Raw genomic sequence first — 16,149 nt, forward strand, 5'->3', positions numbered from 1 at the left:
TAAATGATAAATTAAATAAACAAATGCGAATGATGGGCGAGGCTTAAGAAAGAAGCTTTATAAAAAACAGAACTAATGACAAGGCAATGAACAAGATGCTACACATTCATTTAAAGCTGCAGTATGTAACTTTTAGTAAAAAATATATATTTTTAAATATTTGCTAAAACTGCCACCATACTGTGAGAGTTTGTTATGAAACAGATAATCTGTGAAAGAAAATCGATCTTTTCCCTCTGATCCGGAGCTATAATTGCTGTCTGAAGAAATGTACCGCTTCCAGCCAAAAATAACCATTCAGAACCAGGAGGCAGGTCTTAGCGCTGTCAATCACCTTCATGGTCATGCTGCTAAATGTGGTAACGGTGGAGAAACAACTTGCTGTTACAAGAAAAACATTTATCCGCCATGCTAACTAGCTTTAGCTGCAGCTTGCTCTGTGGTAGTACTGCCAATCAGATGGAGGGTGATCAGAGTTGGGTAGTAACGAGTTACACTTACTTGAGAAAAAAAGGTAGTTTCAGACATTGTACTTCTTACTTTTACTTGAGTAAATTTATTACAAAGTATCACTACGCTTACTTGAGGAAAATGTCTGGATTTTCTACCCACTCAATGAAAAATGAACATGTTTTAATAAAAACAGTCACCAGACACAGACACACACATGCAGTTTTTGTTAAAGTTTCATAAGTTTTTTATTCAAAAGAACTGATTTGGAAATTTTTTTGTTTTGCCTGATTTTGTTATTTTTTATTACATATATGAATTTTTGTAATTTTGTCCTTAAATTAGCTAAATTTCTATTTAACTTTATATTTTGTCCCTTCTGATTATGTCATTTTAAAATATGAAATAATTGATCATTTGATCAGTTACTCAGTACTTTTTACCTAATACTTTTTTTTACTCTTACTTGATGGCTACCTTTTCTTTTACATGAGTGAAAATATGTTGAAGTAGTACTAGTTCCACTTGAGTTTAATATTTGGGTTCTATGCCCATCTCCGAGAGTGACTGACAGCACTAAGATCCGCCTCCTGGCTCTGATTGGTTGTTTCTAGTTAGCATTGGGAGAGGTCATTTTTTTCCCCCACAGTTTATCTGTTTTGCACCAAAATGTCATGAAATAGTGACAGTTTCAATAAATATGTAAAAAGTAAAAAAGTTACATACTGGAGTTAACCAAAAAAGAAAAAAAGTGAAGGAAAGAAAAAAAATCCTCCAATAAAAAATAACTAAAATCTGATTGGCTGATGGAAAAACTGCCTCATTCGAAAACAACCACAATATCCAAACTGCAGCAGCCCTGAAGGAACTGAAAAGTGTTGCATCCTTTCATGGTCCGTCTGTCCGTCAATCAGGTCGCTGACCTCTGGTAGACAGAAGAGAAGAGATGTTTCCCATGGTACTTTTGGCACTAGTATTTGCCTTTGGTCCAGCAATAGGCAAATAGATGTCTGTGTGTTCCTTTAAAAAGGTTACAAAAACCAAGAAGAAGAAGAAGAAAAAAAAAAGACGGCTCATATGTCAGTTCCACAAGCCTCCAGCAGAGGGCAGGTGGGGTAGAGTTGAATGGAGATGAGTAGAGATGGGAAGTGGGTTTGTTTGTTATAAAACTATTTCTATCGCGTGCTGCCGTCTCTCAGAACCACCAAGTGCACGGTCCGAGGGAAACTCTTCAGCAGAGAGACGGCTGTCTCGTGCTCCATGTGTAAAAAACTATGTCCGTTAGCCTGCAAGGCAAACACGCAGCACAGTCAACAGCAATGTGTGTGTGTGCACATGTGTGTATAGAGGTATGTGTTCTGCAGATTTTCCATACACATGTCAATGTGTGAGTGTTTTGTGGGAGGATGGAGGGTCACTGCCATCATTATCTCAGTAACACATCACTGTTGGGGGAAAAGAGAGAGAAGAGGAGGAGCTACACAGTCATGCTGTAGAAAGAGAAGGGGTAAAGACAAAAAAGGGTTTTCAGATGAGTTCATCCAGCTAAACTGTACAACTTTAGGAGTGAAGATGATAGACAACAGAGAGGAGGCGGGGGAAACATAGATGACACTGATTTCTTATCTTGACTGATCTGTTAATGTTCAAAAACCGAAAGATTGAAGTTTTAGCTGTCCTTATGTGTGCTTTGGGATCCAGTTTAAACGATTGCATTGAGCTACGTTACTGTTTCAGGCTGAGAATCACATTTAACAAACAATCACAGACCAGCGAACCTTAAATTGCCCCGTGATAACACAACATCAAAATTTAAATGTCAACATCATTTTAATTTTGGGCCAAATCAAAATCATGAATGTTCTTAAAGGGCCGGTTGTCCCAGAATGTATTAATAAAACCCACAAACAAAACTGTTAAAATATAAATCAATTTTTAAATTAAATAATATTGAAAATCTTTTCAGTCTTTCTAGGATTTTGCAAGTATTTTTATGATTTTTTGCAATAAAAATCAAAGTGTTTGTGTTATTAATTTAGAAATATTTGTATTTATGTTTGACAGTAAATGCAGCTTTTTATTACTTGCAATATAATTATAGATTATAACTTGACATTAAGTGAGGCTGAAGCAGCTGTTTAGTAGAAGTAAGAAACACTGTAAACAATCACTTAGATCCAAAATTCTGCAATAAAACTTACATTTATGTATTAGCACAAAAAGTGCAGGGATTTGTTGACTTTGTGTGAATTTCCACAGTAATTCACAAGAAACAGAAGGGACTGATTGATGTAATTTGACAGTAAACAGATAAAAACTGCTTTGATTTGATTGATAAAATAATATGTAAGTACGCTGTTATCCTGTTCTATGAATGTCACTTCAGAGTCTAGAGGGCCACATAAAAAGCTTTGGTGGGCCGGATTTGCATTATGAGGAAGCAAAGTCGTAAAAAACAAAGAACAGTTCTCACCAACTGAAACTCGTTCAAAAGAACTGAATCGTTCGTGAACGACTCATGAAAACTCTCAGCAGTGATGACTTGGTTTCTTCCGATCATTACTTTACATGCAGTACCTGGCACACCCACCAGGGGCGGACCACAGTTTGAGAAACACTGAGCTACAACTGTATGAGTTCTTCTGTAGAAAATGAAAGTATTAAAGTATTAGGATAAAATGAAAATCTATAAGAGTTTCATATCAGTCGATATTGATCATTATTGATTAGCTTTTTGTTTTTAATGTATGAAATGCTGCCAAACTGGTGGTGTGAATATTGTTTTTCTTTATTTTTAAGCAGTTATGAGGCGTGGTGGGGAAACAGTTACTCAAAAGGTTGTTGCTAGGTAACCAAAGAGTGAGTGAGTTGCTAGGTAACCAAAGAGTGAGAGAGTGAGTTGATTCCACTACCCTTTGCTCAGCTAGCTGTGAGAGCAGCTACATCCCCCAGAATGCTGTGCAGTTCTGGATCAGAGTTCAATGAAATTATTGAGTATTCTACCAGATTTATTAGCTATTGATACTGATCATGTGCTTATCTGCATATATATTGTTATTGATTAATTGCTTGTTTACCTAAATTGCAAACAGACATGTGCTGGTTACCAGCATTGACTTCTACACTGCAAAAACACAAAACCTTACCAAGTATTTTTGGTCCAGTTGTTAGAAAAAATATCTTAGTAAGCTTGAAATACGACAAAACTAACTTACAAGTAAGTTTTCAGCAATATATAGGAGCTTGTTTTAGGACAATAATTCCTTAAAATTAGGAAAGAAGTGGATTAATTATGTTATAACAAGACAGTTTTGCCGTGTTATAAGTGAAATAATTTAAACAACAGAACTACATGACTCATTATGAAGATCAGAAGGAGATTTTTATTCCTATTTCTCGACAATTCCTACAAGTTAGGAATGTAATATTACATTATATTATGGTCTATAACTTATATTAAACATGGAGTTTGTAGTTAATATGTTATAGGTCTCTTATTAAAGAATATAGCTCTAATATTTAAGCTTTTAAAACTAATGATGAAAACAAAAATGAAACAGTCGGGGGGAGAAAGTTCATGCCAGATATCTGTATGGTCATGATACCGAGGCAGAATATAAAGCAGAATCAAATGTGGATCTTTTACATTGTAAATCCTCATATTTAATGCAGCTACAGTGCCTATAAAAACCTCTTAGATGTTTTACCTTTTTTTAAATTACTTTCACAAATCAATCATGATCAACAAAGTTTTGCTTTTTTGAGAAAAGAAAAATTACCAAACATTTTTGGTAAAAGATGATTCTTTTACTTGCCATCCATAGCCGTGTCGCCGCGATAGAGCAACTCCGTTAACAAAAAGAAACCTGGAGACTCAAAACCACTCGCATTTTTCTGTTTTCTTACTCTCTATGCAGAGATCCGTTGCCATAGTAACTGAGTGACAACAGCTTCACTAAGGTATCAGGTTTCAACACAAAAAAACATGCAAATATTTCCCACGTATATAAATATTTGGGAAACATTTCTGTGTGGGAAATGTATTTTTGTTTGCAAAAAAAAATAAAATAAAATAAGATTGCGAACAAAAATGTGTTTTTGTCTGAGAGAAAAACATTAATAACTGCTAAATAATGTGTTTATTCTGTGATTATTAAGCGATTGTACAAACACTGTGGTGGTTGATAAGTTAATTTAAAACCTGCTCTACTGATTATTTGTCAGAGTGTGTTGCCATTTTTTTAAACCAAAACATGAAATTCCACAGCACGTCTACACATTGAGATTGTCATAGTTAAGCTAGCATAGCTGACCAACTTCTGTCAGCTATTTTTTTTAATTAAAACGTTTTCCTGACCTTGTCATCTAAGTGTTGACAATTTCATATATCACGTATACATTTAAGATTTAGCTCATTTTAGCCAAAACCGATGGTCGTTATCGTTGGCTAGCAGTTTTGCAACGTGACTATAGGCACTGCATGTTGCTACTAAGATGAGATTTCATCCCATCTTTGAATGGAAAACTGTGCGCTATGTCCTGCTGAATATGCTGCCTCATTATTTGAAAAGGTCGGATGTTGCTGACTGCAGCCTGACGTTATGATGAGTGGGAGGACGTTACCTGCAGTATCTTGTCTCCGGGCTTCAGTGAGGAGGCGGCGGGCCCGTCATGCTGTACCCTAGTAACAAAGATACCCTATAAGTCAAAATGATACACCGTTAGGACAACACAGGGACACGATGGTTTAGAATCTTTGCCTTTCTCATGCTTATCTCAATATCCAACCCAACCCCAAACACAAAACGAAGATTTAAACAAATCAGATTTCTCCCTCAAAGGAATGAAAATACTGCAAAAGCACTACTAAAGATTGTTTATGATAATGCTGCTTTTTTATTTGAGAAACTGCTTTAGCATTTTTCAAAGAAAATTGTTTTTATTGGCTAGAGCTAAAAATGTAGTAAAGTAAACAAAGAGCAAATAATTCAAGAATATGGGAAGAAAAATAAGTGTGGGTTTGGAAATAAGTAGATATCAGCAATCATCCCCCCAATGTTTGTTCCTTTTCTCTCAATTACCCAAGGCAGAGATTGTAAAAACACCAACATCTTTTCACCCAGAGCTGAAAGATGTTTTCGAACACAGAGGAGTCAGACAATGCAGCTGCAGAAACTCCACACGGTTCAACAGGCGGCTTACATGTTGAACACAGATAAATGTGCCGTTAAGGAGGGACACGAGAGAACCGGAGACATAAAGAAATGATGCAGTAGAGACGGTGCAGCACCATCCAGGACACTACAGTGAGTGAGTCGACACAGCAAGAGACACAAATAGGTGTTAAGTTGCAACATGTGGCAACACTGGCAATCATACAGTGAGCCTCATACAGATGGTAAAATACTCCAATTATCCCACAACAAACTTGGTTGGTTTGCCATGCAGACTCTTGAAAAGACAATGATTTCACTGACATTTGCTTGGAGTGAATTAGTCTTTGATTGGATAAAGCTCACTGTATATTTTAAGGAAATATGCCTTCAGCTGATATTAGTAACAGTGTAAAACAGTTGCACACAGAGCTGAAAAACACAACAACGTAAGGTATCGTTAAAATGGTCTTAATCTGGAAAACGGGGAAATATTTTCCACAGACTGATGAGATTTTAGCAGCTAAATCAGAGTTAGCTTAGTGTGCAACAGTGATATAAGGAAAGGGGAAAAAAGTGGAGTTTTAAAGGACAACGTCCCCAGTGGAGGGCATTTCTGGTAAAAGAACCATCATTAGTTTGAAATAAATTCATCTTTCATCACAGAAAAACACAACCGTTTAATTGGACGACATTTTAGCAAAAGATTTTAAAAAATTACATAAATTTTTTTTTGTTGCAAAAACGTAGAATGAAAGATTCATAAAAATGAGAACAAAGACTATTATATCTGTAATTCCAGTCTGTTTTAGGTAATTAGTGCCACCAAACACCAGGAGAGGAGAGAGGAAATGGGAGAGCCTAATAATAAGATCCCAGAGTGTATTTTTTTAAAGTTATCCTTTATATATTTATGCTTTGTTCTGGGATGTACTTTTATTTATTTATCTGTTTGCTTTCTATTTTCTCCCTCTTTTTTACTCTTCTACCCAAAATATCTGTGACGTTGGGATAATCTAACCGTATAGAAAAGAGAATAGAAATAATAATGCAAAAAGAAAATAATTGAAAAAAGTATCTCCTGTTAAACTATTTCATTGTTTCTGTTGCGACACCAGCTGCTTATGTTCCGTGTTTTGTTTTTGTTTCGAATGTTTCCATTTTAATGTAAACTTCCTTGTTTGTTATTCATTCTATGTTCTGGTTCATTGTTTTGTAGAACAATACCTCTTTTTGGTTTTTGTCAGTCTGTAATGTTTGTTGTATATACAAAAATTAAAAGAAAAGATAGTTTTATATTATAGTTACAGTTTTTGTTTTCACTTGTTTCAGGTTTTCATTTTGTTAGTTTTACCTTTCAGAGGAGAGCCTTACATAATACATATAGAGGAGAAGAAAGACAAGCAGGAAGGAAACAGTTTCTTCTGAAAAGCGAACAGATCAAAGATCCAGTCAATATGAGGCAACGTTTCTTCTTACTGCACTCTAATTAACCAGAACTGAAACGGACCCGGAGGTGCAGAGAGCCGCTACGTTTTTTAAGGTCAATCCTGCAGGATTACTGTTGCTGCTCTTCAGACACCGAATAATGACTTCTGCAGGCGCCATCAATGGACCAAACCCGACTCAGAGCAGGAAGAGAATACACTGCTGCGACTTGAACTTAATTAGGCGTCACTTTTTAGTTCTTCACTTCAATACAAATTAAAGTTCCTATTTATTATCAGGCGACTTTTATTGAAAACGTTACATTTATGCCTTGCATTGTACAGTATGTCCAATGTCAAGGATGTCAATCTGCAATTTGAACCACATCTAGATCTCAAAGAACGTATTGATAAAAACCTTTAGCAAACTGTTTTAACGCTAATAAGCAGCTGTTTGCACATTAAATGAGTTCTGCTCTACATATCTCTTCACACTGATGCGTCCCTCTTTAATGATTGTTTTCTGGAGATATATTAAACATTTTTGTGCTTTTGTATGGCAGTAAATGTGATTTCTTTGCTACAGCTGAGGCAGGTGGGAGTTAGCTAGCCGGATGTTGTTGACCATTCTTTGTGGAAAATTTGCAATAAACTCATGATTATGCATTAGCACGAAACATGTTGATTCTGTGTGAAATTGCAAAAACTGGAGGGACTGACTGTTTGGCAGCAAACAAAAAAACTGCTTGATAAAATAATATTTAAGCACCTTAGGTTTGATTTCTGCACCTCTCTGGAGTCCAGAGGGCCACATAAGAAGCTGTGTGCCCAGATTTGGCCCCAGAACCTTCAGTTTGACACACCATGTTGAGCTAATTCATTCCAAAATAATGCAAAAAGCAAGTTGAACACTAGAGGGCGCTACCGCACTAAGGATTAGTGTCACTGTATGTCTTTAGCTCTGGTAATCAAAGCACTGATGTGCAATTTTGTGAATTTAAAAGCCTAAACCTGGTATCGTTCTTTTATATAAAACACCCCGTTTGCTACATCCAGGGTAAATATTAGTGAAAATCAGCAAAATATCTGCTGATGTTTTACTGAACAATAATTGTTTTGTACTGGAACGCAGAGAGTTGGTATTTTAAAGCTCCTCATAGATTTACAGGGTGTTTCACCTGATACCTTCCTCCATGCTAAGATGTACAGGACTTTGCAGAATAATTCACTCTAATGGGTTTTATTGAGTTTTCTTGCTGTTGTAAAAGACAGGAAAGTTACAGCTCAGCAGTGTTTTGTAGTATATTTACAGAATTTCAGATTCATTGGATAATATTCTGCAGATTCCCAATTAAATAAAATAAAAATTGTTAAGGGTTATTTTATGGTAAAACCAAGTAACCATCTCACCTTCTGCTGTTAAACACATACTATATATACCAAATATGACTTAGAATAAATTTTACTTTGTAACTTAATACCTTGAAATTGGGTCTCTGTCTCTTTAAAAGCTCCTGGTCTTTCTGTAACTCCGCCTTCATCACAACATGGCTCCTCTGTTAACCCTTTAACAACATTTTGACCAGCGTTGCATAAAAAGCTCAGCAGATGTGCGGTTCCACCAGGTGTTTGCTAATTGCTGCTGGCTAGTCTGAAGGAGCTGAGCCTCGAAGGCGGGGCTAGGTCCACCCAGCTGACTGGTTGCCATGGGAGAGTAAACTATTTCCAGATATGTTTTTCATGAGTTAATAACATTATAACATGATGTAAAGCTTAAAAGAGTAAATTTTACATAATAATACTTTTTTAATTATGCTTAAAAGTAAACCAAAACCTTTTCTAAAGTAAATAATTCCCACTTTGTGACTGATGTCTGAGGAAGGTCCTCTATAAATAAAATTTACTTATTAACTTCACAATAAAATATCATCATTTAAGATGTTTTTTTATAGAGCACGCATTCTGTCATGACTTACTGAGAAAAGTTCATCTGCTGAGACTCTGCTGCTGCATCACCAGGTATAACAGGAACTATAAAATAACTGCTCAAGTCAGCAGCTACCCAACCTTAAGATAAAAGTTAAACAACAGTTTTCTTTCTACCTTCACAGTAAAACTTCGTCCTCAGAGTGGGACGTCCTGTCAGAATAAAACGTCAAACCTTCCATCCCTGAATCAAAGCAACATCTAAAATCGCCCACAGCGTCCCAGAACTGAGCAGACGGCTAAAAAAAGCAGCTGGAGCTTTTTGTGTGCGGCGCCGCGCTCCTTGAGGCCGGGCGAAGCGTCTTGTTTCTGGGACAGATCGCCTTGTAGAGCGGGCCTGGGGGATCTCCGACCCAACGGGCTCAGGCTGCTGCAGACGGGCTCAGTCAAATTTAGAAGTCCCATCGATGAAAGAGCTTGGCGTTTCTTGTAAGATCTGAGTCTGATGACGCTACAAGGCGGCTCAGAACAGCTGCAGACGGCGGAAAATATGTTAGGTTTTTTCTACTAACCTGATGAATTTCAGTTACGTTTTTAATACATTTAAAGGGCCAGTGTTCGCTTAAATCAGCGTTTTGTAGCTTTACATCAAAATCATACCTGGAGCACCACTTTGATATTTTCATTCATGTTTTAGAAATCCTCTAATCTCCATGGCAACCATTCAGCTCGGTGGACGTAGCCCCGCCTCTGAGGCGCAGCTCTTCCTGGAGGCTCCTCACAGGGCACCGCCCACTCAGCTCCTTCAGACTAGCCAGCAGCAATCAGCAAACACCTCAAGGATCTGCTGAGCTCATCATACGAGCTACTTCACTGATAAAAACGTTTTTAAAGGGTTACTAGAGGAGCCATGGTGCGATGACTTCAGAGAGAGCGCGAGGATTTAAAGAGACAGAGGCCCAATTTCAAGACATATTTGACATTTATAGCATTTTTTAACAACTGAAGGTAATATAGTTACTTGATCATAAAGTTTAGTAGTATTGACTTACATTTACTTGAGTAACTGTTTTGGATAAAAAATATTTTTATTATGCTGTATTTTTTATTCTTACTTGAGTAAAATTTCTGGATTTTCTACCTGCTAAATGAAAAACAAACATATTTTAACCAAAAATTCACCAGACACAGACACATAAGTTTTATTTTGAAAGAAACTGATTTGGAAAAATTTAATTTGCCTGATTTTATTACTTTGGTGAATTATTGTCATTTTGGTCCTTAAAATACCAAAATTTTGACTTAATTTTATATTTTTAAATATTAAATGATTGGTAATTTGATCAGTTACTCAGTAATTGAATAAACTTTTTACCAAATACGTTTTTACTCTTACTTGAGTAATTTCTTGGCTACGTTTTACTAGCGTACAAGTTTTGGGTACTCTGCCCATCTCTGGTTAGCTTAGCTACAAAATGCCTCAATGTGCCTGGAAACAAACATAACCTGCCTCTTTAAGTTATAAAAACAAAAATATTCACTGTAAGTCAACCACGTCGGCCTCTCTGCCTCGCAGACAAACACTGCGGTAACGAGCTGCAGTTTCCATGGCAACTCTGAGGTAGTGCTGAGGAGGCTGTGATTGGCTGACAGGCTGGGTCAGGTCGTACCATGTCGGAGGGCTTGAAGGGGTTCCCCTGGCCGCTGATGCCGCCAGAGATACTGAAGCCGAGGCCGGGGTTCTTCTCTATCCTCACACACAGCTAGGCAGGAAGAGCAGAGAGAGACAGCTGAAAGTGAAACGCACGCACGGCGAAAACTGCAGAGAGCAAACAAACACGAGGAGCGGCGCTTCGGCGGCTATCTGGAACAACCAGGCCACCAATAACGCTGTCAGGGTTTTCTGTTTGGCATAATGGGAAGCTGTCTCTTGCAATGAAGGGGAGGAAACAAGAAAAACAAAAAAACCCAGAGGCAGGTCGCGGTGCAGACTGGTGCAAATGACTTCATGTCCCTTTCTGAGCTCTCCATCTGCGCAGCGTTTCTGACTGCGACTGACACCTCCGGCTCTGTTTCAGCACAGACTGTGGCTCCGTGGCGGCTAAGTTACATAATTATCTCCACATTTTATTAATATTAGCTGCTTGTTTATTGCAGCGACACCGTAAAAAGAAAGAAAAAACCTTACAAAGTATTTACAGTCTAGTTTCTAGTGAAAATATATTAGTACTCTTGAAATAAGACAAATATAACATGCAAGCAGTTTGTCAACAAGACATAGGAGCTTCTTTTTATTGAATAATTAATTAATATTGATGGAAAGGTGCAGACTATTTTACTTATAACAAGATATTTTTTCCATGTCATAATTGATATAATCTGCCAGGGAAACAGTATTTTTTCATCAATATTGATGGATTATTGACTGGAAACAAGCTCTTATTTCTGGCTGAAAAGTCACTTTAAGTTGGTTTTGTCTTTTTTCAAGTGATCCAGAAAAAAGACCAAAAACACTTCAGATAAGATTTAGAGTTTTTGCAGTGATGTTGGTCAAACTATTAAATTCTATTATTGGAATTATTGGTCTAATTTCTAGAGCAATATGTTAGTACACTTGATATAAGTAAAACTAACTTACATGTGAGCTTGTTTTAAGTAAATAATTCCTTAACATTAATAATAAAAAAGTGGCACTTCATTTATAACAAGATATTTTTCTCCTTTTATGAGTGAAAAAAATCCACCAGTGGAATTAAATTGTCACCACTAAGGAATTATTTACATAAAACAAGCTCCTATATCTTATTAAAAATTGACTTTAGGTTAGTTTTGTCTTAATTCAACCAAAATTACTTGGTAAGATTTAGAGTTTTTGCAGTGATGTTGGTCAAGCAATCAGCAAACATCTTAGTACACTTGAAATAAGATAAAACCTAAAAGTAACGTTTTAACAAGACATAGGGGCTAAGAATTAAGTAAAAAATTCCTTAATATTAATAAAAAAACACACTAATTTACTTAAAACAAGATATTTTTCTGCCAGTGGAAGTAGTTCATCTATTATATTAAATATTTCCATAAAAAAGCTCCTATATCTTCCTAAAAAGTTACTTTATAAGTTAGTTTTGCTTTAAATCAAGTATGCTAACATATCTGCACTATAAACGAGACCAAATATAGTTGGTAAGACTGACTTTATGTTTTTTACATCAAAATCTGCCTGTGGAAAATGAGCCATTGCTGTATTTGAGGAATGCTAACGTTTCCTGTGTCTCAGCAGCAGAACCAGCACAGCCTGCTAGCATCTCCATACCTGCTCTTGGAAACCGTCGGTGCTTTTCTGGCCTTTAGTCTGCAGCAGGCAGCGGGCGCTCTGAGGCCGCGGGTTGGTGTGGGTTGCCATGACGGCCTGGTTGCTGTGGGTCATGCCTTGATTCATGTGGTACTGCGGGTTGGTAGCCGGCTGATGGGAGGTGTGGGGGTTGTACTGAGACTGGTTCCCAGATGATGACAGCGCCATGGGCAGGCCGCCGCTGGGGTACGCCTGGCCAGGGGAGGGAAGGCCTGACCAAAACACAAAGCGAACTAAAGTTTGGTTTCTCATTTAAATGTCTGGGTTTCCCCAGAAAACTTGACAGGAAATTTGAACATTTGACCAGGTGGTTACTGGAAAGCACTGCTGACAATACTCAAACTATCATCTTTTAAGACTATTTTTAAAAAGATTTTTAAGATTATAGAGTCAAAATAAGAAGTTAAGGGGCTTCTTATTGACTTAAATATGAAGAATGTTGGTCTTTAACACGACTTCTTCATGTGTTCCTGATTACAAAACCATTCAATTTCCTTCCACATCACAAATATGAAGTATTTTGTATTCACTAAATTGCAAATACTTCATCAATATGACAAAATGTTAGAAAAGTCAAAGGATATTGATACGTTTCACTGCAAAAACACAAAATCTCACCAAGTAACTTTAATGTAGTTTCTAGTGCAAACATCTTAGCTCACTTGGAAGAAGAGAAAACCTTGTTTGAACTTGTTTTAACTAAATAATTCCTTAATATTGATGAAATAGTACTCGTCCTACTAGCAGATTGTTTCACTTATGACAAGGGTAAAATGTTACAGCTGAATTAATCTGCCAATGGAACTAGTACTTTTACACCAGTGTTAAAGAATCATTCACTGAAAAGTTAGTTCTCTTATTTAAAGTCAGATATTAGAAACTAGGTTAAAATACTTCATCAGGTTTTGTGTTTTTGCAGAGCTGATTTTAGGCACATGGGGAAAATGTCTTAAAATAAGAGAAAACTTTTCAGCAATAAAAATGAGCTTATTTCAAATAAATAATTTCTTAATATTGATGAAAAAGTCCTTCTTCCATTGGCAGGTTAATTCACTTATTACAAGACATTTTCCCCTTGTTATAAGAAAAATAATCCACTAGTTTTTCATCAATATTAAGGAATTATTTAGTGAAAATAAGATCAAATAGCTACTTTTACTCACTGCCCTTGTTTTATTTCAAGTACAGTAAGATAAAAATGGTAAGATTTCATGTGCTGCAAGGCATTAAATGTAAAATAAAGCTCATTAAAGCGTGGCATGGAGGTCTGCTGTTTACCCTGTGACACGTTGCCTTGGTACTGGCCCGGACCGCCTGCTGGTACCACTGACAGCGACATTCCTTGCTGGTATTGGCCCCCCTTGTTCATCATCCCGTCGTAAACCTGCTGCCCGACAACGCGGTGAGGCGCGGCGGCCGAGGACGAGGAGGTGGAGGTGACGATCATGGTGTTGTGTGACTGATGGGAGGGGTTGTGTGGATGTCCGCCCTGTGGGAACAAGAACCACAAAATGACAATTAGTCACAATCACAGCGGCGCTGCCACTCGCCACTTCCCTACAACCAGGTTTTACTTTTCTCATGTCTGAGTTCACTGGGTTTACATTCACTGATTTATCGACCTTTTTCATGAGGTTCTCAGGTGGAACGTCTCTTCGACCGAGTGAGTAGGGAGCCCACTGGTTGCTCCCTGTCACCCCCTCCTGGTCATTATCCAGCATTGCAGCCTGCTGAGAAGGCGTCTGGGAAAAAGAGACGGACAAAAAAATACTGAAAAGGTTCACAGCAGTAATTCTCCTGAGCTTCAGCTGGTGAGATTACACCTTAAAAATAAGATTTTAACCAAAGTGCTTTGATGCAACTTTTAAGAATTTGAGATTCTTCCATTTAAACTTAGATGCTACTTCCACAGAAGTCACAATTTATTGGTATGTTTTTCTGTAGAGCAAAACTGTAACAAGTTTAAAACTGTTTAAACCTGGAGCTAACTTGAGTCCTAATCTGGTCACAAATAGGCAGATTTACTTTAATCTTTTCAGATCGAAAGTCAGAATTCGGAGAACAAAGTCAGAATTTTGAGAAAAAAAACTGAATTCTGAGAAAAAAGTTAGATTCATGATTAAGTCAAAATTCTTAGAAAAAAGTCAGATTCTGATTTAAATGTCAGAATTCAGAGTCTAAGGTCAAATCTGACACAAAAATTTAAAGTTTTAGGAAAAACGTCACAATCCTTAAAGTCAGAATTTTGAACTTAAAGTCAAAATTCTCAATTTAAAATCAGAATTTTGAGAAAACAGTCTTGATTCCCCCCCCCCAGCAGTCAAAATCCTCTTCTGCAAATGTAGTTCACTTTAATTAGTCACAAATATCTCATATAGTAGATTCATATAAGCCAGGCAGGATTCCTGTGACTCTTCTAGTGGTTTGGATAAAACATGAATGTTTAAACAGTGATATAAACACTCACAAAACAAACAAAGAACGTTTAATGTGGTTAAAACGACCACCGCCTGCAGCTCCCCAAAGCTTTTTGCGATCACATGTATGCAGTGACTGTAATCAGGTTCTCTCATCAGGATACTCACGGTGATGGCAGACGGAGGCGGAGGTAGTGGCAGCCAGCGGCCAGCAGGGGGCTCATGCCTAGTGTTATTGTAAAGGTTAAAGTTCAAAGTGGTGCTGCGCCCCTGGCCGTGACCCCCGCCCTGATAGAGCATGCCCAGGGTGAGCGTGTTGTGCTTTAGGACACCACTCTGATTGGAGGAGACAACATCACATGACATGGGTGAATGACGGGGGGGAGGGGCAAAGGGGCGGAGCCAACACAGCGAGCCAGCACAGCTCCACAACAAAACAAACAACAACACTGATATAAAATCAACAACAACAACAACAGTGCAGAGTTGCTGAAAGCACAGAAAAATGTTAGCTAGTGATTGGTCAATACGCACAAAACAGGAAGTGGATCAGTTCATTCCAGCAACTGGATCCTTAACACTTAACCACGAGTTTTAAAATGTTCCTGGAAAAAATAATCACAACCAGATGTAGCTTTCTGCATGACTAAATAAGAGATGTGTCTATTTTTATCAACCTTTTTGTTTTGCCCAATTCTCCTGCTTCTGTCTGAAAGGAGTATTAACATTTTAATTCATTCAGAAAAAATAAAATGAAAAAATCAGAGCAGAATGGTGGTAAGGAAAACTTAAAAAGCTGCTCAGCTGTAATAAGAGGGATTGGACTGGTGTAATACCAATGAATAAGTTTCCAAAGATTATTGAGAATAATATAAATTATCTTTGAAATGCCATTTTTCTGGTAAAGTGTAAACATACCTGCAATATTTTGACTTTACATGGTTTTGTTTTCTTTTCAGAGACGCCTCCCCAAATTAATCAGGGTGGTATGAATACTTTTGGCCTTAACTGTACCACACACAAATTATTTGAAAGTAAATATTTTGTTTGTACAGGGAGTTATTGTTTTCAACTTTACTAACATCTGTGTACAGATGTGAAGACAATGCAAAACTTCAAAATATCATCTTTGAGAATTTCTGTGATTTAGAGGATTTCTCAACTTTTTTCAGACAAGTGAAAACAATTAAAAGGAATTTCAGCATTATATTGAGATTTTCTGTCAATTTTAAATAAAAACTCTAAAATCATCGGGATTTTAGAAAAGATATGACACTGTATTCGGGCCAGTGTACACAGAAAAATGAGTCAATTTCCATAACAAAACTCAGAAGTTTCAAGACTAATTTAAGAAATTTTCTACAAAAAATCCTGAAGTTTCAGAGCTGGAAAAGTTGAACATAAAGCTCAGAAATTTTGAGATT

The 16,149-nt window shown here is 37.1% G+C and overlaps 1 protein-coding gene across 4 annotated transcripts; it reads right to left on the bottom strand.

Annotated features, from left to right (window-relative positions):
- Positions 1 to 1,463: 1,463 nt before the first annotated feature.
- On the bottom strand, positions 1,464 to 16,123 carry LOC106938315 (leucine-rich repeat-containing protein 7-like). Of its 4 annotated transcripts, none has more exons than XM_015020289.1 (7): positions 14,894 to 16,122; positions 13,931 to 14,050; positions 13,587 to 13,797; positions 12,270 to 12,520; positions 10,627 to 10,719; positions 5,074 to 5,148; positions 1,464 to 1,736 (listed from the first exon to the last, which is right to left on the bottom strand). In XM_015020289.1, the coding sequence occupies exons 1-7, from the start codon at positions 15,089 to 15,091 to the stop codon at positions 1,626 to 1,628; spliced, it is 1,059 nt and encodes a 352-aa protein (XP_014875775.1). In that variant the 5' UTR covers positions 15,092 to 16,122; the 3' UTR covers positions 1,464 to 1,625. The 4 variants fall into 4 exon arrangements, with proteins under 4 accessions (XP_014875775.1, XP_014875783.1, XP_014875790.1 ...); XM_015020297.1 differs by having other exon boundaries at positions 1,643 to 1,940; positions 14,894 to 16,123; XM_015020304.1 differs by having other exon boundaries at positions 1,652 to 1,736; positions 5,074 to 5,131; positions 14,894 to 16,120.
- Positions 16,124 to 16,149: the final 26 nt, after the last annotated feature.

This window comes from Poecilia latipinna, unplaced genomic scaffold (genome assembly GCF_001443285.1).
Source record: "Poecilia latipinna isolate Pla-1442-1.1 unplaced genomic scaffold, P_latipinna-1.0 Scaffold82, whole genome shotgun sequence".
In the NCBI taxonomy this organism is placed as follows: Eukaryota; Metazoa; Chordata; class Actinopteri; order Cyprinodontiformes; family Poeciliidae; genus Poecilia; species Poecilia latipinna.

Bases quoted from the DNA above. Each gene is read 5' to 3' on its own strand.
- LOC106938315 (XM_015020289.1), bottom strand. From the start codon at position 15,091: ATGTCATGTGATGTTGTCTCCTCCAATCAGAGTGGTGTCCTAAAGCAC. The intron at 14,051-14,893 runs GTGAGTATCCTG...TCTTTTTCCCAG, and splicing joins CGCCTCCGTCTGCCATCACC to ACGCCTTCTCAGCAGGCTGC. The intron at 12,521-13,586 runs GTAAACAGCAGA...TGTTTTGGTCAG, and splicing joins CCAAGGCAACGTGTCACAGG to GCCTTCCCTCCCCTGGCCAG.